General features: G+C 56.0%; 1 protein-coding gene across 1 annotated transcript; it reads right to left on the bottom strand.

Annotated features, from left to right (window-relative positions):
- Positions 1 to 504: 504 nt before the first annotated feature.
- On the bottom strand, positions 505 to 18,011 carry AVPI1 (arginine vasopressin induced 1). The gene is made up of 3 exons (XM_029058929.1): positions 17,964 to 18,011; positions 5,960 to 6,265; positions 505 to 1,066 (listed from the first exon to the last, which is right to left on the bottom strand). The coding sequence occupies exons 2-3, from the start codon at positions 6,253 to 6,255 to the stop codon at positions 931 to 933; spliced, it is 432 nt and encodes a 143-aa protein (XP_028914762.1). The 5' UTR covers positions 6,256 to 6,265; positions 17,964 to 18,011; the 3' UTR covers positions 505 to 930.
- Positions 18,012 to 26,116: the final 8,105 nt, after the last annotated feature.

Here is a 26,116-nt window from a genome sequence, read left to right as displayed (position 1 = left end):
TCCTTGGCCCGGGGGGCGACGCGAGGCCGGGGAGGGGGGGGTCCAGTCTCCCGGGCCGATTCCAGCTCCTCCGTGGACGCTCGGCGAGCAGAGACCACGAGAGGGTAAAGGCGGCAAAGAAGAACGCGAATCGGTTTCCTTCCCTTGGGCCACCGGGGGGGTCGGGACCCTTGTGAGTCTCTGAGATCCTCAGAGAAGTTAGCCTGACCTACTGGAAAGGGCCCAGGCCCGGCACGCGAGGGACCCGGGTTCTAATCTCAGCTCTGCAGTCGGCCCGCTGTGTGACCTCGGTTCTCTCACCTGAAGGAGGGGGTCGAAATACCCGATCTTCCCTCCCCCCGAGACCGCGGGCTCCGCGCGGGACCCGGACCGAGTCCCATCGGCTTATCTCGCACCTGTGCCGTAAAGTAAGTACTTAGCAGACGTGAGGGTTATCCGTCCGGGGTTCCGGCACCGCCCAGTCCACAGCCCTCGCCCGGCGCAGGCCCAGGCGGACTCAACGCCGTTCTGCGCTCGTGTCTTTTTATTAAACGTTCTCTTCCGCTCTGGGGGGCCCCACCCCCGTTTCCTCTCTCCCGCTAAGGGTGGGGAGCAGCGGGGGTGGGGGGCTCGCCCCACTCCCCTTCATCAGAGGAGGAGAAATCCGGGCCCGGGCTCAGCCCCGGCACCCCAAAAGAACCTGGGGGGACGGTTCGGTCCAACGGTAGCGTCAGATCGGGAAGGACGGGGGAGGCGGGTTAGTTTCAGAAAACGCCGCCGCTCTCGCTCGGACGCGAGCGGTGCCGGCGGCCAGAGAGGGAAGGCCCCGAAGAGAGCCCTTCTCTCCTCGGCGGGGACCCGCCCGCTTCGGGCTTCGTCCCGCAGCGGGCCCCGAAGGACCCCCCGGGGCACCCGGGGGAGACGGCCCCGCGGCCGGCCTCCCGCCCCGGCTCAGCGTCGGATCTGGTGGAGGTAGCCGAGGGGGCCGGCCCTCCCCCGGCGCTGACGGATCCTGGCGCTCGTCCTCCTGGGGGCCGGGGGCTCCGCGGCCGCCCCGGCGGGGGAGGCGGCCCGCTCCTCGGGCATCCTGCGGGGAAAAGCGGAGAGAGGCGCTCGGCGGCGGGAGGGCGAGAACGCGGACCTCGGCCGCACACGGCGGCTCCCCGCCCCAGCTTAATCTCTAAAATCTTCTGGGCTCCGGCTTCTCCCCCTGGGGAGCTCTACTGCTAAAATGGCCGAACGGGAGGGGGGGACGAAGGCGGGTGGGGAGAGGGAGAAGGGCAGGAAGGGGCAGGGGGAGGAAGGCCCCTTAGAACCCGCATTTGCCCCCCCCCCCCCCCGATTTTCCCTTCGCCGTAGACGGCACCACCATCCTCCGTCTCACCTCTCTCCTTCAACCCGTTTACTAAATCCGTCGCCAAATCCCGTCAGTTCGCAACATCCCTAAAAATCCACCCTTCGCGCTCCATCCGACCGGCTACCTCGTTAATCCAAGCACTTATGATGACGACGATAACGTCGGTATCGGTTGAGCGCTTACTATGTGCAGAGCACTGCTCCAAGCGCTGGGGGAGATACGGGGTCATCCGGTCGTCCCACGTGAGGCTCCCAGTCTTCACCCCCGTTCTACGGGCGAGGGAACTGAGGCCCAGGGAAGTGAAGTGACTTGCCCCCGGTCACCCAGCTGACAAGGGGCGGAGCTGGGATTCGAACCCACGGCCCCTGACTCCCAGGCCCGGGCTCTTTCCGCTCAGCCACGCTGCTTCCCCCAACGGTGGTACGCCAGGCACCGTTCTAAGCGCCGGAAGGGGATACAAGGTAACGATAACGACAGTGATGTTGGTATCCGTTAAGCGCTCACTATGTGCCCAGCACTAGTTCTAAGGGCTCGGGTGGGTACGGGGTAGTCGGGTCGTCCCACGTGGGGCTCACGGTCCCGATCCCCGTTTTACAGATGAGGTAACTGAGGCACAGAGAAACGAAGTGACTTGCCCACGGTCACACAGCTGACAGGTGGCAGGGCGGGGATTCGAACCCATGACCCCCGACTCCCAAGCCCGGGCTCTCCCCGCGGAGCCACGCTGCTTCTCTAGGTGGTCAGTTTGCCCCACGGCACTGGAGGGGGACACCGGGCAGTCAGGTTGCCCCATGGGGGCCTCGCGGCCTCCACCCCCCTTTTCCAGATGAGATGACTGAGGCCCAGAGAAGTGACTTGCCCAGAGTCACCCAGCCGACGAGGGGCGGAGGCGGCATTCGAACCCACGACCCCCGCCGCCCCAGCCCGGGCTCTTCCCACCGGGGTCCTCGTCCCGTCCCGTCCCGACGGCCGCGTCAGCCTCCTTGCCGACGGCCCGGCCTCCCGTCTCTTCCCCGCGTCCCTCCGCCGCCCGGGTCGTTTTTCCACCGAACCCGTGCGGTCCGTGTTTCCCCAGTCCTCGAGAAGCTCCCGTGGATGCCCGTCCATTCATTCGATGGTACGTATTGAGCGCTGACTGGGTGCGGAGCGCTGTACTAAGCGCTCGGAATGGACAATCGGACAACAGAGAGAGACCCATCCACCCCAACGTCAAGCGGAAACCCCTCGGCATCAGCTTCAGGGCACCCGGTCGCCCTGCCCCCTCCCACCTCCCGTCCCCGATTTTCCCCCCACGACCCAACCCGCGCACTCCGTCCCTCTAACGCCGACCTGCTCGCTGCGCCTCCGTCGATGGACGGTATTTACCGAGCGCATCGCCGCGTGCGGCACGCTGAACTGAGCGCCGGGCAGGGTACGGTCCGCCGGGATGAGCGGACGCGTTCCCTGCCCGTAACGGGTTGACGTTCTAGAGGGGGAGATGACTACGGCGGGGGCAGATCTCATCTGCCTACGGTGCTCTGCACAGAGTAAGCGCTCGCTAGAGTCAGAGGTCGTGGGTTCGACTCCCAGCTCTGCCACTCGTCAGCTGGGTGACTCTGGGCAGGTCACTTCTCTGGGCCTCCGTTACCACATCTGTAAGATGGGGGTTAAGACCGTGGGCCTCACGTGGGACGACCCGATGACCCTGTTATCTCCCCCAGCGCTTAGGACGGTGCTCTGCGCGTAGTAAGCGCTTAATAAATACCAGCATTATGACCGAGCGGACGAGGTGGAGCTGACTCCGTATATTAACGTCCGTCTCTCCGTCTAGCCCGTGAGCTCGTTGCGGGCGGGGAACGTGTCGGTTTGTTGCTGCGCTGCACTCTCCCCCGCCGCTCGGCACAGTGCTCTGCGCACGGTAAGTGCTCCAAAGAGGCGACTGAATGAACGACCCAACCGTCTGGCCGCTGACCCCTCGCCCACGTCCCGCCTCTGGCCCGGCACCCCCCCCCCCCCCCCCGCCACCCTCGGTATCCAACGGATGATCACGCTCCCTTCCTCCACGACGCCTTCCCCCGCTAGGCCTTCCTTTCCCCCTTCCCGCTCCCTTCCGCGTGGTCCCCGCGCTTAGCGTGGCTCAGTGGGAAGTGCCCGGGCTTGGGAGTCGGAGGTCGTGGGTTCGAATCCCGCCTCTGCCATCTGTCAGCTGGGTGACTGGGGGCCAAGTCACTTGGCTTCTCTGCGCCTCAGTTACCTCATCTGGAAAACGGGGATTAACCGTGAACCTCACGTGGGACGGCCCGATGACCCTGTATCTCCCCCGGCGCTTAGCGCTCCGCACGTAGTAAGCGCTTAACAAATACCAACGTTATTATTAGTAGATCTGCACCGTACTTAGCCCACCCTCAGTCTCTCGGCACCGATGTGCGTATCCATAATTTACTGTGATATCTGTCTCCACTTCTATACTGTCAGTTCCTCGTGGGCAGGGGACACGCCTACCCACTCTGTTACATTCCGTTCTCCCAAACGCTTTTTGCACGCAGTAAGCCTACACTAAGTACCATTGATATTTTGGGACGTCTACGGATGGGGTCACTGCCCGAGGAAAAGCACGAGAAGGAGCACGGGGGAGTGGAGAGAGCACGGTCGGGGGGGGCTCGGGAAATGCGGGTTCTAATCCCAATCCCCCCCCCCTTGGCCGGTGTGTGACCTACAGCAAGTCGGCTCAGTGGAAAGAGCCCGGGCCTGGGAGGCAGAGGACGTGGGTTCTGATCCCGGCTCTGCCGCTTGTCTGCTGGGCGGCCTCGGGCAAGTCACTTCACTCCCCTGTGCCTCGGTCACCTCCTCTGTCAAAGTGGGGATTAAAAAATGTGAGCCCCACGTGGGACCACCCGATGACCCCGTATCTCCCCCAGCGCCTGGAGCGGTGCTCGGCCCATAGTAAGCGCTTAACAGATACCGTAATCATCGTCACCATCGTCGCTCGTCCTGCTGTGTGACCCCGGGCAAGCCACTTGACTTCTCTGCGCCTCAGTCACCTCATCTTTAAAACGGGGATGAGGAGTGTGAGCCCCACGTGGGACCACCCGATGACCCCGTATCTCCCCCAGCGCCTAGAACGGTGCTCGGCGCATAGTGTGGAGCAGCGTGGCTCGGTGGAAAGAGCGAGGGCTTTGGAGTCGGAGGTCAGGGGTTCGAATCCCGGCTCGGCCACTTGTCAGCCGTGTGACTTTGAACAGGTCACTTAACTTCTCGGTACCTCGGTGACCTCATCTGTAAAATGGGGATTAAGACTGTGAGCCCCACGTGGGACAACCTGATTCCCCTGTGTCTACCCCGGTGCTCGGCACATAGTAAGCGCTTAACAAATACCAACATTATTATCATTATTATTATTATAGTAAGCGCTAAACAGATACCGTAATCATCGTCACCATCGTCGCTCGTCCTGCTGTGTGACCTCGGGCAAGCCACTTGACTTCTCTGCGCCTCAGTCACCTCATCTTTAAAACGGGGATGAGGAGTGTGAGCCCCACGTGGGACCACCCGATGACCCCGTATCTCCCCCAGCGCCTAGAACGGTGCTCGGCGCATAGTAAGCGCTTAACAGATACCCTGATTATTATGTAACTTCTCTGGGCCTCAGTGTCCTCATCTGTAGAATGTGAATTTAAATACCCATTCACTTTCCCCTGCTGTGCGTCCCAGGTGGGACAGGGACTCGTTCGATCTTACTGGATGGTATCTACGCAGGTGTTGGGCGCAGCGCTTAGCACAGAGTAAGCACTTAATACGTTCCGGTCACTCTACTGAGGGCTGGGAGATACCAGCTCATCAGGTTGGACACAGTCCTTGTCCCACAAGGGGCTTACAGCCTCGGTCCCCATTTTACAGATGAGGTAGCTGAGGCCCAAAGCAGTCAAGTGACTTGCTCAAGGTCACACAGCAGAGATGAAGCAGCGTGGCTCAATGGAAAGAGCCCGGGCTTGGGAGTCAGAGGTCCTGGGTTCGAATCCCGGCTCCGCCACTTGTCGGCTGTGTGGCCGTGGGCACGTCACTTTGCTTCTCTGGGCCTCAGTTCCCTCATCGGTAAAATGGGGATGAAGACGGGGAGCCCCACGAGGGACCACCTGATCACCCTGTATCCACCCCGGCGCTTACAACAGTGCTGTGCACATAGTAAGCGCTTAACAGGTACCGACATTATTATTTGTTGCTATTACGTGGCACGGCCAGGTCCTTCTGACTCCCGGGCCCGCTGCTCTATCCGCCGTGTCACGCTACGTCTTATTATCGCGAGTTCATTCATCCGACTGTACTGACTGAGCGCTTACCGTGTGCAGAGCGCCGTCCTAAGAGCTGGGAGATTACAAAATAATCGACGGACGCATTCCCTGCCCACGACGACCTTACGGTCCGGAGGAACCAAGGGGCGGAGGCGATGACGGGCACCAGTAGGCATGGTAGGCGCCAGGCACCGTCCTAAGCGCTGGGAGAGATACGAGGTCATCGGCCCGTCGTGGGGCTCCCGGTACCGACCCAGTGGGAACCGTCCGGGGATTCCCCGGGCGGCCGGGGCGCGGGCCGGCGAGGGGCAGCCGTCCCGGCCCGCTCGCCCAAGCCGGGCCCTCTCCCACCTACCGGAGCCGACCGCACCGCCGGCGGGCGCCGTCCTCGGCCCGGTCCGGGGGCAGCCGTCGACGCCGCTTCCTTCGCAGCCGCCTCAAGGCCTCGGCCACGCCGGGCTCCCCCGCGCACTCCCACACGATGCGGGCCCTCTCCTCGGCCCGCCGGTCCCCGCCGCGCCGGAAGAGGCTCTGGATCTGCAGCAGCTCCGCGTCCTGGAAGATGTTGGCCGAGGCCCGTTTGCGCCCCCGCGGCTCCGGGGGGACCCGCCAGGGGGGCGGCTCGCTCACCACCGAGGCCGGGGTGCCCATCCCCGCGGCTCTGAGGGGAGACACGGGGGAGGGCGGCGTCAGCCGGCGTCTCCGACGCGCACGACGCCGACCGCCCGGGGTCCGGCGCTTTCCCTCCGGGCCTGGGGCTCCGAGGCCCCTTCATTTTACAGATTTCTGAAACGATACCGGTCAGGCGCTCGCTGCGTCCCGGGCACCGTGTTCAGCGCTGGGGGAGGAGCAGCGGGGCCGAGGGGAAAGAGCCCGGGCTCGGAAGTCCGAGCTCGGCGGGTCTAATCCCGGCTCCGCCGCACGTCTGCCGGGTGACCTCGGGCAAGTCACCTCACGCCTCTGGGCCCCGGTTATCTCGTCTGTAAAATGGCCATCGGGACGGTGAGTCCCCCACGGTGGTCCCCGATATCGTGTATCTACCCCAGCGGTTAGAACAGGGCTTGGCGCACGGTAAGCACTTAACGAGTACCACGGTTATTATTCACCTCCTCCAAGAGGCCTTCCCAGGCTGAGCTTCCCCTTTTCCCTCTGCTCCCTCTCTGCTCCCCCTTCACCTCCCCTCAGCTAAGCCCCCTTCCCCCCGCTTTCCCTCTGCTTCCCCCCCCCCCCCTTCGGCACTGTGCTCATTTGTATGTATTTTTATTCCCCTATTTATTTTGATAATGAGGCGTCCATCCCCTTGATTCTGTTTATCGCAATTAAGTTGTCTTGTTTCTGTCCGTCCGCCTCCCCCGATTAGACCGTGAGCCCGTCGATGGGCAGGGACTGTCTCTATCTATTGCCGAACTGTACATTCCAAGCGCTCAGTACAGTGCTCTGCACATAGTAAGCGCTCAATAAATACTACTGAATGAAGGAATATTGCTTTTACTACAAGCTAATCAGTCCACATGCGACATAACTCAATAATTCATAATCCGTAAGCCCCACGTGGGACGACCTGATCCCCCTGTATCTCCCCCAGCGCTCAGAACAGTGCTCTGCACGTAGTAAGCGCTTGACAGATACCAACATTATTATTCGTAAAGAAAGAAAACTGGGGTACTGTCGGCTACTCGGCGACCCCCTCGGGAAGGAGAAGAAAGCGAGCGGCAGCACGGCACGGTGGCTAGAGCCCGGGCCTGGCGGACAGAAGGTCACGGGTTCTAATCCCAGCTCGGCCGCTTGTCTGCTGTGTGACCGCGGGCAAGTCACTCCGCTCCTCTGGGCCTCGGTTCCCTCATCTGTAAAATGGGGATGGAGACCGCGAGCCCCACGTGGGGCAGGGACCGTGTCCAACCCCATCTGCTCGTGTCCACCCCAGCCCTAAGAGCGGTGCCCGGCACGGAGTAAGCGCTTTACAAATACCATAATTATTGTTCTTCTCCCCAGCTTGCACATGGAGACACGAGGGCCCCAGAGGGTGGGGAGGAGCTGCTTAAAGTCTCCGGGTGAGTCAGTAGCACCCGTCCCCTCTGAGTCAGAATGGAGCCAGCGGTCACGCTCAGCTCTCCCGACTCCCCAAGATAACCGGCTCACCCGCCGAGAATGATGATAATAATAATGTTGGCATTTGTTAAGCGCTTCCTATGCGCAGGGCACCGTTCTAAGCGCTGGGGGAGATACGGGGTCATCGGGTTGTGCCACGTGGGGCTCACCGTCTTCATCCCCATTTTCCAGATGAGGTAAGTGAGGCACAGAGAAGCGAAGTGAAGCCGCGGGGCCTGGTGGCTGGGAGTCAGAGGACCTGGGTTCCGGCCCTGGCTCCGCCACATAAATAATAATAATAACGATGGCGTTTGTTAAGCGCTTACTACGTGCAAAGCACCGTTCTAAGCGCTGGGGGGATACAAGGTGATCAGGTTGTCCCACGTGGGGCTCCCAGTCTTCATCCCCATTTTACAGATGAGGGAACTGAGGCCCAGAGAAGTCAGGTGACTCGCCCAAAGTCACACAGCTGACAAGCGGCGGAGCCGGGATTCGAACCCGTGACCTCTGACTCCCAAGCCCGGGCTCCTTCCACTGAGCCACGCTGCTTCTCTAATAATAGCATTTGTTAATAATAACGTTGGCATTTGTTAAGCGCTTCCTACGTGCAGAGCACCGTTCTAAGCGCTGGGGGAGATACAGGGTCATCGGGTGGTCCCACGGGAGGCTCCCGGTCTTCATCCCCATTTTCCAGATGAGGTGACCGAGGCCCGGAGAAGTGAAGTGACTCGCCCACGGTCCCACAGCTGACAAGGGGCGGAGCCGGGATTCGAACCCATGATCTCGGACTCCCAAGCCCGGGCTCCTTCCACTGAGCCGCGCTGCTTGTCGAATGATAGCATCTGTTACGCGCTTACTATGTGTCGAGCACCGTTCTAAGCACTGGGGTAGATACAAGCTAATCAGGTTGGACAGAGTCCCTGTCCCACGTGGGGCTCACCGTCTTCATCCCCATTTTATTGATGACGGAACGGGCCCAGAGGAGTGAAGGGGACTTGCCCAAGGTCACGCCCGGCAGACAAGTGGCGGATCTGGGATCGGAACCCAGGTCCTTCCGACTCCCGGGCCTCCGCTTTGTCCACGCGGCCCTCCTGCCTCCCCACTTGTCCGCCGGGTGACCTAGGGCCAGCCCCTTCACTTCTCCGTGTCTCATCTGTCAAACGGGGATTAGGCCTGTGGAGCCCTCTGTGGAACAGGGACTGCGTCCTCCCCGCTGATCTTCCTTCTATCCACCCCGGCGCTTAGTACAGCGCTTGGCACTTAAATGCCAGAAGGAAAAAAAAACATCAGACGGCAAGGTAAGATTCCAGACCACCAAGTTCAGGGACAGAGCCGATCTCCCGGCATCGAAGCTCCCTCATCTGTAAAATGGGGATGAAGACTGTGAGCCCCACGTGGGACAACCCGATTCCCCTCTGTCTACCCCAGCGCTCAGAACAGTGCTCTGCACACAGTAAGCGCTTAACAAATACCAACATTGTACTCTCCCAAGCGCTTAATACAGTGCTCCGCACAGAGTGAGCGCTCGGTAAATGCGACCCAACGAACCAACAGCTCTAACTCTGCCTCTAGTCACGAGTTTTTTTTACGGACGGCTTGTCCGCGAATTCCTCCAAATGGCTAAGTCCGCCGCTGCCTTCGGTCTGCACAACTTCCCGTGGTAACGAATTTCCTGGGTGTGTCGCCCGTCGGGTGACGGGCTCCCTTTGGTTTTTCTCCAACCCGCCGCTCTCAAGCTTCCGTGGGCGTGGGGGTGGGATCCGGCACGTGGCCTCTCCGCCGCGTTCACCTCGCGCACACCCTTCAGGGTCCGGTGAAGCCTCCCGGCCTAGGACCAGAGTAAGGGGCGGACTGGGATCCTTGGGCCAAACCTGGCCCATCAAGCCAGCTCCGCGGAGAAGCTGAGCGACCCCTCACCCACAACTTCCTTCTGGAACTTGGAATTCCCTCCCCACTCATAAATGCCAGAACACATGTATTTATATATAGTGGTAAAATCGCCAAGATCCGCCCTTTCTTCTCCACCCAAACGGCTATCTTACTGTTATAGGCTCTGGTAATATCCCGGCTGGATTACCGTGTCAGCCTGCTCTCTGACCTCCCTTCCTCCTCTCTCGCCCCCCGCTCCGGTCTATTCTTCACTCCGCCGCCCGGCTCATCTTCCCGCAGAAACGCTCTGGGCCTGTCACCCCCTTCCTTAAAAACCTCCAGTGGTTGCCTATCCACCTCCGCACAAAACAAAAACTTCTCACTCTAGGCTTCGAGGCCGTCCGTCCCCTCGCCCCCTCCTACCTCACCTCCCTTCTCTCTTTCCACCGCCCACCCCGCACGCTCCGCTCCTCCGCCGCCCACCTCCTCGCCGGCCCCCGTTCTCGCCCGTCCCGCCGTCGACCCCCGGGCCGCGTCCTCCCGCGGTCCCGGAACGCCCTCCCTCCTCGCCTCCGCCAAACTCATTCTCTTCCCCTCTTCAAAACCCTACTTACAGCTCACCTCCTCCAAGAGGCCTTCCCAGACTGAGCTCCCCTTTTCCCTCTGCTCCCTCTACCCCCCCCCCTTCACCTCTCCACAGTTAAACCCTCCTTTCTCCCCCTCTCCCTCTGCTCCTCCCCCTCTCCCTTCCCCTCCCCTCGGCGCCGTACTCGTCCGCTCAACTGTATATATCTTCATCACCCTATTTATTTCGTTAATGAGATGTACATCGCCTCGATTCTATTCATTTGCTATTGTTTTAATGAGATGTTCATCCCCTCGATCCTATTTATTGTTCTCGTCTGTCCGTCTCCCCCGATTAGACCGTAAGCCCGTCAGAGGGCGGGGACTGTCTCTATCGGTTACCGACTTGGACATTCCAAGCGCTCAGTACAGTGCTCTGCACATAGTAAGCGCTCAATAAATACTATTGAATGAATGAACACCACTCCCCCACCTCCAAAGCCTTATTAAAATCCCAACTCCTCCAAGAGGCCTTCCCCCACCGACTCTCCTTTCCTCTCCTCTTTCTTCCTTCTGTGTCACCCTTGTGCTTGGATCTGTACCCTGCATCCACCCCACCCTCAGCCCCACGGCACCTCCGTACGCATCCGTGATCTATTTCGATGTCCATCTTCCCCGCTAGACCGTAACGATAATCCTAATTAAGGTATCTGTCAGGTGCTCACTCTGCGCCAGACACCGTACTAAGCGCCGGGCTGGATACCGGCAAATCGGGTCGGACGCGGGCCGGGTCCCACGTGGGGCTCGCCGTCTCGATCCCTATTTTACAGATGACGTAACTGAGGCCCAGGGAAATGACGTGACTTGGCCAGGGTCACGCAGCGGACAGGTGGCGGAGTCGGCATTAGAACCCAGGACCTTCCGACTCCCCAGGCCCTATCCACCACACCGTGCCGCTTCTCATTTATCATCACTACTGAAAACTCGTTGGGGGCAATGTGTCTCCTAATACTTCAAAATACGTGCACATCTAGTACACATGGAATCGATCAATTGTATTAATTGAGCGCTTACTCTGGGGAGAGCACTGTACTGAACACTTGGGAGAGTGCAGTACGATGCAAAAATACATACTACGTACGTAATACATATTATAACTGATTTATATTTAGTTACATTAATGTCTGTCTCCCCCGATTAGATCGTGAGCCCATCAACGGGCGGGGATTGCCTCTATCTGTCGCCGAATTGTCCATTCCAAGCGCTTAATACAGTGCTCTGCACATAGTAAGCGCTCAATAAATGCTACAGAATCAATGAATAAGCTCATTGTGGGCAGGGAACGTGTCTGCTAATTGTATTGTAGTCTCCCAGGCGCACAGCGCAGTGCTCTACACGTAGTAAGAACTCAATAAATACAGTCGATTGACTGATAGATTGATATGTCACCTATACAAAAGCCATAGTTTCTGCCCTACCCTGAGAGATGACTGGTAGAAGTTCGTTTTTCTCAGATTGCGAAGCCCCTCGAGGGCCTGCCTAGTTCACACCGAGCACGGCCTAGCGGCTACAGCCCGAGCCTGCCCTGGTTTCTAACCTCGCCTCCGCCACTTGTCTGCTGTGTGACCTCGGGTAAGTCCTTTCACTTCTCTGGGCCTCCGTTCCCTCATCTGGAAAACGGGGATTAGGACCGTGAGCCCCACGCGGGACAGGGGCTGCGGCCAACCTGATTACCCGTGGCTCAGTGGAAAGAGCCCGGGCTTGGGAGTCAGAGGTCATGAGTTCGAATCCCAGCTCTGCCCCGTGTGACTGTGGGCAGGTCACTTCACTTCTCTGGGCCTCAGTGACCTCATCCGGAAAATGGGGATTGACTGTGAGCCTCACGTGGGACGACCCGATGACCCCGTATCTCCCCCAGCGCTTAGAACAGTGCTCGGCACATAGTAAGCGCTTAACAGATACCAACATCATTATCATTATGACCTAGTACCGACCCCAGCACTTAGATCAGTGCCCGGCACGTAGTAAGCGCTTAACAGATACCATAGAATAACGTGTCTGCTTATTGCTGTACTCTCCCAAGCGGACGGTACCTCTGCACAGAGTAAGCGCTCAATAAATGCGACTGACCACGTTATCCTCACGCAACGGATTCAGCGCTCTCCACCCACGAAGCTCAGTGATTTCCCTGCATTCCTGGCAGGGAGGGCGGAGGGGCCGGGATCGTCATTCCTACTCATGACGATGCCGGTCTGTGGGTTCAGGCTGGGCTCCCGCCCCGGTTCCGCGCTGCCCGCGGGCCCACGGACGGAGGAAGGAGCTCATCTCCACCGGTGCCTTTCCCCCGTCTCCCTCTGCTCCTCCCCCTCTCCGCTCATTCGTATATATTTTTGTTCCCCTATTTATTTTGTTAACGAGCAGTCCATCCCCTTGATTCTATTTATCGCGATTAAAAGTTGTCCGGTTTCTGTCCGTCTCCCCCCGCTTAGACTGAGAGCCCGTCAATGGGCAGGGACTGTCTCTCTGTGGCCCACGTGTCCATTCCAGGCGCTTACTACGGTGCTCTGCACATAGTAAGCGCTCCGTAAATACAACTGAATGAATGAACGGTGCCCCTCGCCGGGCAGCCCTCCAACCCGGGCGGAGGCCCGGCTCGGCCTCCCGGCCAGCGTTCGACGTCCCCCCGCCGCTGCCGCGTTCCCCGGGACGCCGTCCCCTCGTGCCTCGTCCCCTCCTCCCCTTCCCTTCCCCGCTCCCTCTCCGTCCAGGGAAGCCACTGGATCCAGGCCGTGCTCGCTCTCTGCTCAACTAATAACGTTAAATAATGTTGGTATCTGTTAAGCGCTTACTATGTGCAGAGCGCTGTTCTGGGGGAGATACAGGGTCATCGGGTCGTCCCACGCGGGGCTCCCCGTCTTAATCCCCATTTTACAGATGAGGGAACGGAGGCACAGAGAAGTGAAGTGACTCGCCCACAGTCACGCAGCTGACGAGGGGCAGAGCCGGGAGTCGAACTCGTGACCTCTGACCCCGAAGCCCAGGCTCTTTTCCACTGAGCCGCGCCGCTTCCCCGAGCCAACTCTCTCCGCGACCCGGCACGAGGGGTCTCTGAGCAGGTGCCCGGCCGGGCGTGCGCCGTTAAATCGGCTATAAATCAGAATGGGAAAGGGGCCTGGGGCGGGAGGAGCGGGAAGAGCTGAGAAAGCGCACCTGGCCTGGTTTTATTCCAGCCCCGAAACGTACAGTTCCGTCCCCCAGGTCACAGGGTTCCCATGAGATTCGATCTTTAACCGGCTTCGCCTCCACTGAAGAGGAAAACGAGTTATAAATCAAGTGGGTTTGTTTTTTGTTTTTTTTTAAAAAAAAATCCTCCCTACAGCATGAAGTTACTTTCCCAAAATGAGCTGGCAAGTGGCTCATTCGCAGATGTGTTAACCGTGATCCTGGAGAGAAGTGCTCTGCACAAAGGAAGCGCTCAATAAATACGCCTGAACGAATAAACGAACGAAGGCCGGCCCAAGTAGGGCCAAGATCTGCTGGGTGATCTTGGAGGAATCAGTTCTGGGGGCTGAAGTCTCCCCAGGGAGCAGATGAGAATAACTAAATAAATAACCGGAGAAAGCAGCGTGGCCTAGCGGCAGGAGCACGGGCCGGGGAGCCGGAGGACCCAGGTTCTAATCCCGATTCTGCCACCTGCCTGCCGGGTGACTCCGGGCAAGTCACTTCACTTAGAGAAGCGGCGTGGCCCGGTGGAAGGAACCCGGGCTTGGGAGTCCGAGGTCACGGGCTCGAATCCCGGCTCCGCCACTTGTCAGCTGTGGGACTGTGGGCCGGTCACTTCACTTCTCTGGGCCTCAGTCACCTCATCTGTAAAATGGGGAGGAAGACTGGGAGCCTCACGAGGGACAACCTGATTCCCCCGTATCTCCCCCAGCGCTCAGAACAGTGCTCTGCACGTAGTAAGCGCTTAACAAATACCAACATTCATTCATTCATTCATCTGGAAAATGGGGATTAACTGTGAGCCTCCCGTGGGACAACCCGATGACCCTGTATCTCCCCCAGCGCTTCGAACGGTGCTCTGCACGTAGTAAGCGCTCAACAAATAACAGCATTTTTATTCTCTGGGCCTCAGGTTCCTCGAGTGCAGACGGATACTCGATACCCGTCATCCCTCCTACTCGGATTGTTGAGCCCCATGTGGGACCCAATTGTCGCGCATCTACCCCAGTGCTTGGTACAGTGCTTAGCGCATAGTAAGCACTTAAACACCACAATTATAAATCTGCCCCTAGCTACCTCTCAGGGGCCCGTTTTAGATTTCATCTGTAAATGCATCCAGAAATCCCCTTGGAGATTGCTTCCACATAGATATTTTCCAATAATGACAATGGCAACGATAATACCGACGGCATTTAAGCGCCTACTACGTGCCGAGCGCTGTTCTGAGCGCTGGGGGAGATACGGGGGAATCAGGTTGTCCCACGTGGGGCTCACAGTCTTCATCCCCATTTCACAGATGAGGTGACCGAGGCCCCGAGAAGTGAAGCGACTCGCCCGAAGTCACACGGCGGACAGGCGGCGGAGCCGGGATTGGAACCCGTGACCCTCGACTCCCAGGCCCGGGCTCTTTCCGCTGAGCCGGGCTGCTTCTCTTGTTGTTAAGCTCTTACCGTGTGCAGGGCACTGGGGTAGATACGAGACGATCAGTTGGACGAAGCCCTTGCCCACATGGGGCTCACAGTCTAAACAGGAGGGAGAGGGATTTAATCCCCATTTCTACAGATGAGGAAACCGAGGGCAGAGAATAATAATAACGATGGTATCTGTCGGGCACTGTTCTAAACGCTGGGATAGATACAAGGCAATCGGCTTAATCCCACTTGGGGCTCACAGCCTTCATCCCCGTTTTCCAGCTGAGGGAACTGAGGCCCAGAGAAGCGAAGCGACTCACCCACAGTCACACAGCCGACGAGTGGCAGAGCCGGGATTCGAACCCACGACCTCTGACTCCCCAGCCCGGGCCCTTTCCACCGAGCCTCGCTGCTTCCCTACCCTCCGTGCTTAGCACGGAGGGCGCGTTTTATAAACACCACGATCATTACTCCGACCCCACTTGGTCCACAGGGCAGCGGCATTCATTCGTTCATTCGAAAGTATTTACTGAGTGCTCACTGTGTGCAGCGTGGCTCAGTGGCAAGAGCCCGGGCTTGAGAGTCCGAGGTCATGGGTTCGAATCCCGGCTCTGCCACGCGTCAGCTGGGTGACTGTGGGCGAGTCGCTTCGCTTCTCCGGGCCTCAGTTCCCTCCTCTGTAAAATGGGGATTAACGGTGAGCCTCGCTGTGGGACAACCCGGTGACCCCGTCTCTCCCCCAGCGCTTAGAACGGTGCTCTGCACAGAGTAAGCGCTTAACAGATACCAACATTATTACTGTCACTTCTGTTCTCTGGGCCTCAGTTCCCTCATCTGTAAAATGGGGATTAAGGGTGAGCCTCCCGGGGGACAACCCGATGACCCCGTCTCTCCCCCAGCGCTTAGAACGGCGCTCTGCACCTAGGAAGCGCTTAACAGATACCGACATTATTATCATCACTTCTCTTCGCCTCAGTTCCCTCATCTGTCAAACGGGGATGAAGACCGTGAGCCTCACGGGGGACGCCCCGATGACCCTGGATCTCCCCCGGCGCTTAGAACGGCGCTCTGCACGTAGGAAGCGCTTAGCGAATACCAACATTATTACTAAGCGGCACGGCAGGGTAGGGACGGGTCCCTGTGGCCACCAGGGAAGCGGCTTTGCCGGCCACCGTTCAGAAACGAAAACGTGCGCGGACAAGCCCGCGGAAAGGCGCTCCTTGCTTTCTCTTCGCCGGGAGAAGCGTCACCTTGGGTCCGGGAAGCAGCGCGGCTCGGTGGGTAGAGCACGGACCCGGGTGTCAGAGGACCTGGGTTCCAATCCCGGCTCCGCCCCCCCGCCTGCTGGGTGACCTGGGGACAGGTCACTTCACTCTTCTGCGCCTCAGTTACCTCATCTGTAAAAGGGGCGCTGAGGCTGTGAGGCCCCCGTGGGACAGGGACTTGCGTCCACCCTCGTTATCATCTCGTATCTAAGCAGCGTGGCTCGGTGGAAAGAGCCCGGGCTTGGGAGTCAGAGGTCGGGGGTTCTAATCCCGCCTCCGCCACCTGTCTGCCGGGTGACCTCGGGCAAGCCGCTTCGCTTCTCTGGGCCTCAGTGCCCTCATCTGCAAAATGGGGATGAAGACTGGGAGCCCCGCCTGGGACAACCCGATTACCCCAGCGCTTAGCGCAGTGCCTGCCACACAGTAAGTGCTTAACAGATGCCATAATTATTGTGGTATTCGTTCATTCGTATTTACTGGGCGCTTACCATGTGCAGAGCACTTGTTTTGTTCTGTTTTGCTTTGCTGTCTGTCTCCCCCATTTAGACTGTGAGCCCGTCGACGGGCCCGGACTGTCTCTGTCTGTTGCCAGATTGTCCATTCCAAGCGCTTAGTACAGTGCTCTGCGCATAGTAAGCGCTCAATAAATACGATCGAACGAATACCTCTAATTCTATTTATCTCTATCGATTCTTCTTGTTTCGATGCCCACCTCCCCCCATCTAAACCGTGAACCTGTCGTGGGCGGGGCCGACTTGGGGATTCCAAGCCCTTAGCCCAGTGCTCTGCACCCAGTAAGCGCCCAATAAATACGATCGAATGAACGGATGAATATCTCTAATTTTATTTCGACTAGACCGTGAGCCCGTCGTTGGGCAGGGACGGTCTCTGTCGCCCAACGGTCCATTCCAAGCGCTTAGTGCAGTGCCCTGCACATAGGAAGCGCTCAATAAATACTACCGAATGAATTTATTTCTACTGATACGACTGTATGAATGAACGAATGGATTTATTCCTCTATCTTTTTAACGATGTGTACAGATCTATGATTCTATTTATTTGGTGGCGTTTGCGGGGATGAGGCGGGCTACCCTGCCTCCCCCCCCTCCTCCGGAAGCAGCGCGGCTCAGTGGGAAGAGCCCGGGCTGGGGAGTCTGAGGTCGTGGGTTCGAATCCCGCCTCCGCCACTTGTCAGCTGGGTGACTGTGGGCAAGTTCACTTCACTTCTCTGGCCTCAGCGACCTCATCTGCAAAATGGGGATGAAGACTGGGAGCCCCACCCGGAACCACCCTGACGAGCTTATATCTCCCCTAGCGCTCAGAACAGTGCTCGGTCCATAGTAAGCGCTTAGCAAACGCCACCGTCCCTGTTATCATCATTCTCAGATCTCCCCCAGCGCTTAGCACAGTGCCTGACTCATAGTAAGCGCTTAGCAAATGCCACCATCATGATTATTATTCTCGGATCTCCCCCAGCGCTTAGGACAGTGCTCGGCCCACAGTAAGCGCTTAACAAATACCACTATCATTTTTGGTATCGTAGCTCCCCCGGCGCTCAGCCCAGTGCTCGGCCCATAGTAGGCGCTTAGCAAATGCCACCATCCGGATTATTATTCTCGGATCTCCCCCGGCGCTCAGCCCAGTGCTCGGCCCCTAGTAGGCGCTTAGCAAACACCACCTTCATTATTATTCTCGGATCTCCCCCGGCGCTCAGCCCAGTGCTCGGCCCACAGTAAGCGCTTAGCAAATGCCACCATCGCGATTATCGAATGAATGAATTCCCAGATGTCCCCCAGCGCTTAGCACAGCGCTTAGCCCGCAGTAAGCGCTCAGCAGATGCCATTATTTGGATGCGTTGGCGGGTCCCGGGGGGGGGGGAGGGAGGGAAGGGGCTCCCCTGCGCCCCACCCTCCTCCCCCCCGGGCCTCGGGCCACCCACCTGTCCGCAGGGAGGCCTCCGTGCCGCCACCGCCGCCGCTCCGACCCCATCCCCGAGCGCTCCCCCAACCCTCCACCGCCCGCCGGCCAATCACAGGCGGCCGCCCGCCCCCCGGCCAATCACAGGCGGCCTCCCGCCCCAACGGCAACACGCCCCCTCCCGGCGTCCAATCGGCGACGAGACCGCCCGGGAGGGGGCGCGTCCCTCCGCCCCCCCCCGGCACGTGGCGCCGGCGGCCCTGACGTCACGAGGGTGGGCGGGGCCCATCGGCTGGCGCGGAGCCGGGGGGCGGGGCCCGGAGACGACCGGCGGGCGCCGCTTGCTTTCCTCCGCCCGCGGCAGGGGGCGCTGCGGGGGCCGGGCGGGCTTCCCGGCAAAAGGCCGGCAGCCTTTGCGCGCGGCCTTCTCCTCACGCCCGAGCCTGAACCACTCTACTTTAGCCATTCCTAATAATAATAATAATGTTGGTATTTGTTAAGCGCTTACTATGTGCCGAGCACTGTTCTAAGCGCTGGGGTAGACACAGGGGAATCAGGTTGTCCCACGTGGGGCTCACGGTCTTAATCCCCATTTTACAGATGAGGGAACTGAGGCACCGAGAAGTTAAGTGACTTGCCCAAAGTCACACAGCTGGCAAGTGGCAGAGCCGGGGTTTGAACCCATGACCTCTGACTCCAAAGCCCGTGCTCTTTCCAGTGAGCCACGAATAGTGTCGGTATCTGTTAAGCGCTTACTCCGTGCAGAGTGTTAAAAAACAGCATTCTGAGCATAGCAGCTCTTGATCTAAACGACTCTGTTTTTGTCTCAGGAAGTCCCCCATTTCAGGTGGGATGTATATCGCGTCTGCAGATTCCAAATTCCGGGGGACAGGAGATCGCTTCTTTCCCCAAACTGATAAGGCCTGCTTGAAGAGTCTCTTTTGGCATTGAAGAAAACACGTTGTCCGAGTCCTTTTGTGATTGGCTACTTCTCCCATACGTTGCAAATAAAGGCACAGCCAAACAGGAGAGGGGGGCCGTCGTGTCACCCGTACCTCTCCGGAGGTGAACGGGCACTCGGTCACCCTCCTCCCTCTCCTGATCTATCCAACGCTGTCTCTGAGTGTTACTTTCCTTGCTTGCGTCACCACCTTGGGTTCGAATCCTCACTGCCTTTCAGTTCCATTCTCTTTTCGAGTACACGGAGCGCTGTTCTAAGCGCTGGGGGACATACCGGGTCATGGGGGGGAGGGGGTGGTCCCACGTGAGCCTCACGGTCTTCATCCCCATTTGACAGATGAGGCAACTGCGGCCCAGAGGTTGCCAGCTTGCTCATCCCAAGCGCTTAGTACAGTGCTCTGCACATAGTAAGCGCTCAATAAATACTATTGAATGAATGAATGAAGTGACTCGCCCACGGTCACCCGGCTGCCGAGTGACGGAGCTGGGATTCGAACTCATGACCTCTGACTCCCAAGCCCGGGCTCTTGCCACTGAGCCACGCTGCTTCTAGTGAGCGATGACTGCGTGCGGAGCGCTCGGAATGGACAGCGGGGTCACAGAGGGAGACCATTCCTGCCCAACGACGCGCTCACGGTCTAGAAGGGGGAGACAGCAAAGCAAAACGAGTAGTCAGGCATCAATACCTGATGCAGCATGGCTCAGTGGAAAGAGCACGGGCTTGGGAGTCGGAGGTCAGGAGTTCGAATCCCGGCTCTGCCACTCGGCAGCTGGGTGACTGTGGGCGAGTCACTTCACTTCTCTGGGCCTCAGTTCCCTCATCTGGAAAATGGGGATTAACGGTGAGCCTCATGAGGGACAACCTGATTAGCCTGTATCTATCCCAGCGCTTAGAACAGTGCTCGGCACATAGTAAGCGCTTAACAAATGCCAACATTATTAATACCATCCAAACACATCGATAGAATCATAGCTATAGACACCACATTCATAAAATAAATAGAATAATAAATATGTACAGATACTCATTCAATCGTATTTACTGAACGCTGCCTATAATAATGTTGGTATTTGTTAAGCGCTTCCTAAGTGCAGAGCACTGTTCTAAGCGCTGGGGGAGATACATTCATTCAATAGTATTTATTGAGCGCTTACTATGTGCAGAGCACCGTACTGAGCGCTTACTATGTGCAGAGCACTGTACTAAGCGCTTGGAATGAACAAGTCGGCAACAGATAGAGACAGTCCCTGCCCTTTGACGGGTTTACGGTCTAATCGACGGGTTTACAGTCTAATCGACGGGCTTACTCATCAGGTGTTCCCACGTGAGGCTCACAGTCTTCATCCCCATTTTACAGATGAGGTCACTGAGGCCCAGAGAAGTGAAGTAATAATAATAATGTTGGAATTTGTTAAGCACTTCCTACGTGCAGAGCACTGTTCTAAGCGCTGGGGGAGATACAGGGTCATCAGGTTGTCCCACGTGAGGCTCACGGTCTTCATCCCCATTTGACAGATGAGGGAACTGAGGCCCAGAGACGTGAAGCGACTTGCCCACAGTCACACAGCTGACGAGTGGCAGAGCAGGGATTCGAACCCATGACCTCTGACTCCCAAGCCCGGGCTCTTGCCACTGAGCCACACTGCTTATGTGCAGAGCACTGGACTAAGCGCTTGGAATGGACAATTGGGCGACAGATAGAGACCATCCCTGCCCAACGACGGGCTCACAGTCTAGGAGGGGGGAGGCAGACAGCAAAACAAAACGAGTCATCAGGCGTCGAAAGCATCGAAACAAATAAATAGAATCATAGATACGTACACAGCATTAATAAATAGAATAATAAATCTGTACAGATTTTCAATGGTATTTATTGAGCGCTTCCTATGTGCAGAGCACTGGACTAAGCGCTTGGAATGGACAATTGGGCGACAGAGAGAGACCATCCCTGCCCAACGACGGGCTCACAGTCTAGGAGGGGGGAGACAGACCACAAGACAAAACGAGTCATCAGGCATCAATAGCATCAAAATAGATAAATAGAATCAGAGATATATATATATACCCATCATTAATAAAATAAATAGAATAATAAATACGGACAGATATTCATTCATTCAAACGTATTTATGGAGCGCTTCCTATGTGCAGAGCACTGGACTAAGCGCTTGGAATGGACAGCTCGGGAACAGATAGAGACAATCCCTACCCAACGAGGGGCTCACGATCTAAACGGGGGGGACGGACAACAAAACAAAACAAGTAGTCAGGCATCGGTACCATCAAAACGGATAAATAGAATCATAGATATATACACTTCATTAATAAAATAAATAGAATGATAAATATGTACAGATATTCATTCATTCAATCGTATTTATTGAGCGCTTCCTATGTGCAGAGCACTGGACTAAGTGCTTGGAACGGACAATTGGGCGATAGATAGAGACAATCCCTGCCCAATGACGGGCTCACGGTCTAGAACGGGGGAGACAGACAGCAAAACAAGGAGTCAGGCATTCATTCATTCAATCAATCGCATTTATTGAGCGCTTCCTATGTGCAGAGCACTGGACTAAGCGCTTGGAATGGACAACTGGGCGACAGAGAGAGACCGTCCCTGCCCAACGACGGGCTCACAGTCCAGGAGGGAGGAGACAGACCACAGAACAAAACGAGTCGTCAGACATCAATAGCATCCAAATAGATAAATAGAATCAGAGATATATATACCCATCATTAATAAAATAAATAGAATAATAAATATGTACAGATATTCATTCAAACGTATTTATGGAGCGCTTCCTATGTGCGGAGCACTGGACTAAGCGCTTGGAATGGACGGTTCGGCGACCGAGAGAGACAATCCCTGCCCAACAACAGGCTCGCAGTATAAAAGGGGGAGACAGACAGCAAAATGGAGCAAGTAATCGGGCGTCAAAAGCATCAAAACAGATAAATAGAATCATAGATACGTACACATCATTAATAAAATAAATAGAATAATAAATATGTACAAATATGCACAAGTGCTGTGGGGAGGGGAAGGGGGAAGAGCAGAGGGAGGGAGTCGGGGTGATGGGGAGGGAAGGAGGGCCAAAGGGAAAGGGAGGGCTCAGTCTGGGAAGGCCTCCTGGAGGAGGTGAGTTCTCACGTATTTATTGAGCGCTTACTATGTGCAGAGCATTGAACTAAGCGCTTGGAATGGACAGTTCGGCAACAGAGACGATCCCTGCCCAACAATGGGCTCACAGGAGACGGAGAGCAAAACAGAACAAAGCAAAACAAGTAGTCTGGCATCAGTATCATCAAGATAAATAGAATCATAGATATGTACACATCATTAACAAAATAAGTGGAATAATAAATATGTACAGATATACACAAGTGCTGTAGGGAGGGGAAGGGGGTAGAGCAGCGGGAGGGAGTTGGGGCGATGCGAAGGGGAGGAGGAGGGAAAGGGAAGGCTCAGTCTGGGAAGGCCTCCTGGAGGAGGTGAGCTCTCACATATTTATTGCGCGCTTACTATGTGCTCTGCACTGTGCCCCCAAAGCGCTGAGGGAAACAAATCAATCTTGGGAGGCAAAGAAACGAATCAACCTTGGGAGTCAGAGAAACACCAGAAAATCCGGAAAAAGTAGATTTCCGGGGGAATATAGCCTGGACTTTTCTTCCAGAAGCGCAAGAGTCCTTTGCCTAGTGGGCCTGGGGCAAATAATAATAATAATAATAATAATAGTGGTATCTGTTAAGCACTTTGTACTAAGCGCTTGGAATGTACAGTTCGGCAACCGACAGAGGCGGTCCCTGCCCAACAACGGGCTCACGGTCTAAACGTGCCCAGTACAGCGCTTGGCGTATAGGAAGCGCCTAACAAATAGCATTATTATTACCATTATTAATAAACACGGAGCTCAAGTCGTCGGTTTCTCCCGGGCGGTGAGGGAGCCGAAGGCCCTGCTGCTCCCCAACTGTTCCCGTCCTGGGAGAAAAGGAGGCCTGGTTGCCGTTCAAACATGGCCTCTTCCACTGTGCCCCCGCAGCGCTGAGGAAAACAAGTCACACTTGGGAGTCAAAGAAACGAATCAACTTTGGGAGTCGGAGAAACACCAGAAAATCCAGAAAAAGTAGATTTCCGAGAGAACGTAGCCTAGACTTTTCTTCTAGTAGCGCGAGTCCTTTGCCTAGTGCGCCTGGGGCAAATAATAATAATAGTGGTATCTGTTGAGCTCTCTTAGTATGTGCCAAGCACTGTTCTAAGCGCTGGAGTAAAAAAAATGTTGGTATTTGTTAAGCGCTTACTATGTGCAGAGCACTGTTCTAAGCGCCGGGGGAGATACAGGGTCATCAGGTTGTCCCACGTGAGGCTCACAGTTAATCCCCATTTTACAGATGAGGGAACTGAGGCACAGAGAAGTTAAGTGACTTGCCCACAGTCAATCAGGGTGTCCCTCCTGGAGCTCACAGTCATCATCCCCATTTTATAGATGAGGTAACTGAGGCACAGAGAGGTCAAGTGACTTGCCCAAAGTCACACAGCTGATAAGCGGCGGAGCCGGAATTAGAACTCACGACCTCCGACTCCCAAGCCGGGGCTCTTTCCACTAAGCCTCGCTGCTTCTCATAATCATTTGACATAATAACAATAATAATAATGGTACGTGTTAAGCGCTTACCATGTCCCAGCACTGTTCTAAGCGCTGGGGTAGATATAAGTTAACCAGGTTGGATAGAGTCCCTGTCCCCCGTGGGGCTCACACTCTTAATACCCATTTTAAAAATGAGGTAACTGAGGCCCAGAGAAGTGAAGTGATTTGCCCAAGGTTACACAGCAGACAAGCGGCAGAGCTGGGATTAGAATCCAGGTCCTTCTGACTTCCAGGCCTGGGCTCAATCCACTAAATAAACTTCTGCTGTGCCTCGCTTTGCCCATCTGTAAAATGAGAATTAAACACCTGTTCCTTCTCCCCTTTAGACTGTGAGCCCCATGTGCGACTGACACTGTAGGAGCTGAGTATTTTATACCTACCCCATTGCTTAGCCCAGAGTTGGGCACATAATAAGCTCCTAAATACCATTGATTATTATTGTTAGTGTTATTGGGCAAGTCACTTGACTTCTCTGTGCCTCAGTTCCCTCATCTATAAAATGGGGATTAACTGTGAGCCTCACATGGCACAACCTGATTACCCTGTATCTCCCCCAGCGCTTAGAACAATGCTCTGCACATAGTAAGCGCTTAACAAATACCAACATTGTCATTATTATTATTATGTTATTATTCTCAGTGCTTAGCACCAGCGTTATTAATATTATGTTATTATTCTCAGTGCTTAGCAACCTCTTATACTAAGGTGGAAGATGGCTCAGGCTTTCCAAGTGTATCTCAGTGGAAAGAGCCCGGGCTTGGGAGTCAGAGGTCATGGGTTCGAATCCCCGCTCTGCCATTTGTCAGCTGTGTGACTGTGGGCAAGTCACTTCACTTCTCTGGGCCTCAGTTACCTCATCTGGAAAATGGGGATGAAGACTCCGAGCCTCACGCGGGACCACCTGATGACCCTGTATCTCCCCCAGCGCTTAGAACAGTGCTCGGAACATAGTAAGCGCTTAACAAATACCCACATTATTAACAACAAGTTGAAGGGGGTCTATAAGCGGACACGTCTGCAAATGGCTCGAGTTTCTCAGGAAGTCTGAATAACGCTCAAAACTCCACAAAACAATGTGCAGGAAGGAACTAGGACCCCACGGCTTCTTGGACAATCGTGACTAAGAGAGAGCCAGAAACAATGAGCGCTTAGAAATCGTTTTACGGAGTAGGTGACTGAAGGTTTTCCAACCCCGTGCAATTCCTTCTTTGTAAATCGATATTTCTGAGCCAGGAATAAGGTAAGGACAAGATGAACTGGTAGCCCTGGCAGCTCAGGGATTTGCTGAGGCAATGACCGTGGGCCACTCATTGGAGATGCCGTGGGAGGGGTGACGACGTTGAATAATAATAACGATAATGATGTTGGTATTTGTTAAGTGCTTACTATGCGCAGAGCGCTGTTCTAAGCGCTGGGGGAGATACCAGGTCATCGGGTTGTCCCACGCGAGGCTCCCAGTCTTCATCCCCATTTTGCAGAGGAGGGAACTGAGGCTCCGAGAAGTGAAGTGACGTGCCCAAAGTCACCTAGCTGACAAGTGGCAGAGCTGGGATTCGAACCCATGATCTCTGACTCCCGAGCCCGGGCTCTTTCCACTGAGCCACGCTGCTTCTCTATGAAATAGGGAGGCTGGGCTGCGGGCCCTAGTCAATCAATCAGTAATAGTAATTATAATAATAATAATAATGATGGCATTTGTTAGGTGCTTAATTTGTGCCAGGCACCGTACTAAGCGCTGGAGTGGATTTGAGAAAATTAGGTTTATTCATTCATTCATTCAATAGTATTTATTGAGCGCTTACTATATGCAGAGCACTGTACTAAGCGCTTGGAATGGACAAATCGGCAACAGATAGAGACGGTCCCTGCCCACTGACGGGCTTACAGTCTAAAGTGAGGAGACGGACAAAAACAATTACTGTGGACACAGCACTGTACTAAATAGTTGGGAAAGTACAGTAGAGTTAGTGGGCCCAAACCCTACTCTCAAGAAGTTTACAGCAGGGTCTAGTGGAGATAGCGTGGGCCTGGGAGTCAGAGGTCCTGGGTTCTAATCCCTCTTCTGCCCAACAGTTTGTTGTGTGACCTGGGACAAATCACTTACCTTCAAATACCACTGACTGCGAGCCTGTTGTCGGGCAGGGGTCGTGTCTATCTGTTGCCCAGTTGTTTCGGGGAAGCAGCGTGGCCCCGTGGGAAGAGCCCGGGCTTAGGAGTCAGAGGTCATGGGTTCGAATCCCCGCTCCGCCACTTGTCAGCTGTGGGACTGTGGGCAAGTCACTTCACTCCTCTGGGCCTCAGTTCGCTCATCTGTAAAATGGGGAGTAAGACTGTGAGCCCCACGTGGGACGACCTGATCACCTTGTATCCCCCCAGCGCTTAGAACAGTGTTGGCACAGAGTAAGCGCTTAACAAATACCGTCATTATTATTATTATTCCAAATGCTTAGTCCAGTGCTCTGCACACAGTAAACGCTCAATAAATACGATTGAATGAATGAATGGACTGACTCTGTGCCTCAGTTTCCTCAACTGTAGAAGGAGCATTAAATACCTGGTCACTCT

Source organism: Ornithorhynchus anatinus, chromosome 3 (assembly GCF_004115215.2).
Source record: "Ornithorhynchus anatinus isolate Pmale09 chromosome 3, mOrnAna1.pri.v4, whole genome shotgun sequence".
Classification (NCBI taxonomy): domain Eukaryota; kingdom Metazoa; phylum Chordata; class Mammalia; order Monotremata; family Ornithorhynchidae; genus Ornithorhynchus; species Ornithorhynchus anatinus.
The sequence above is the reverse complement of the archived record's forward strand: the minus strand, read 5'-3'. Positions and strand labels throughout refer to the sequence as shown.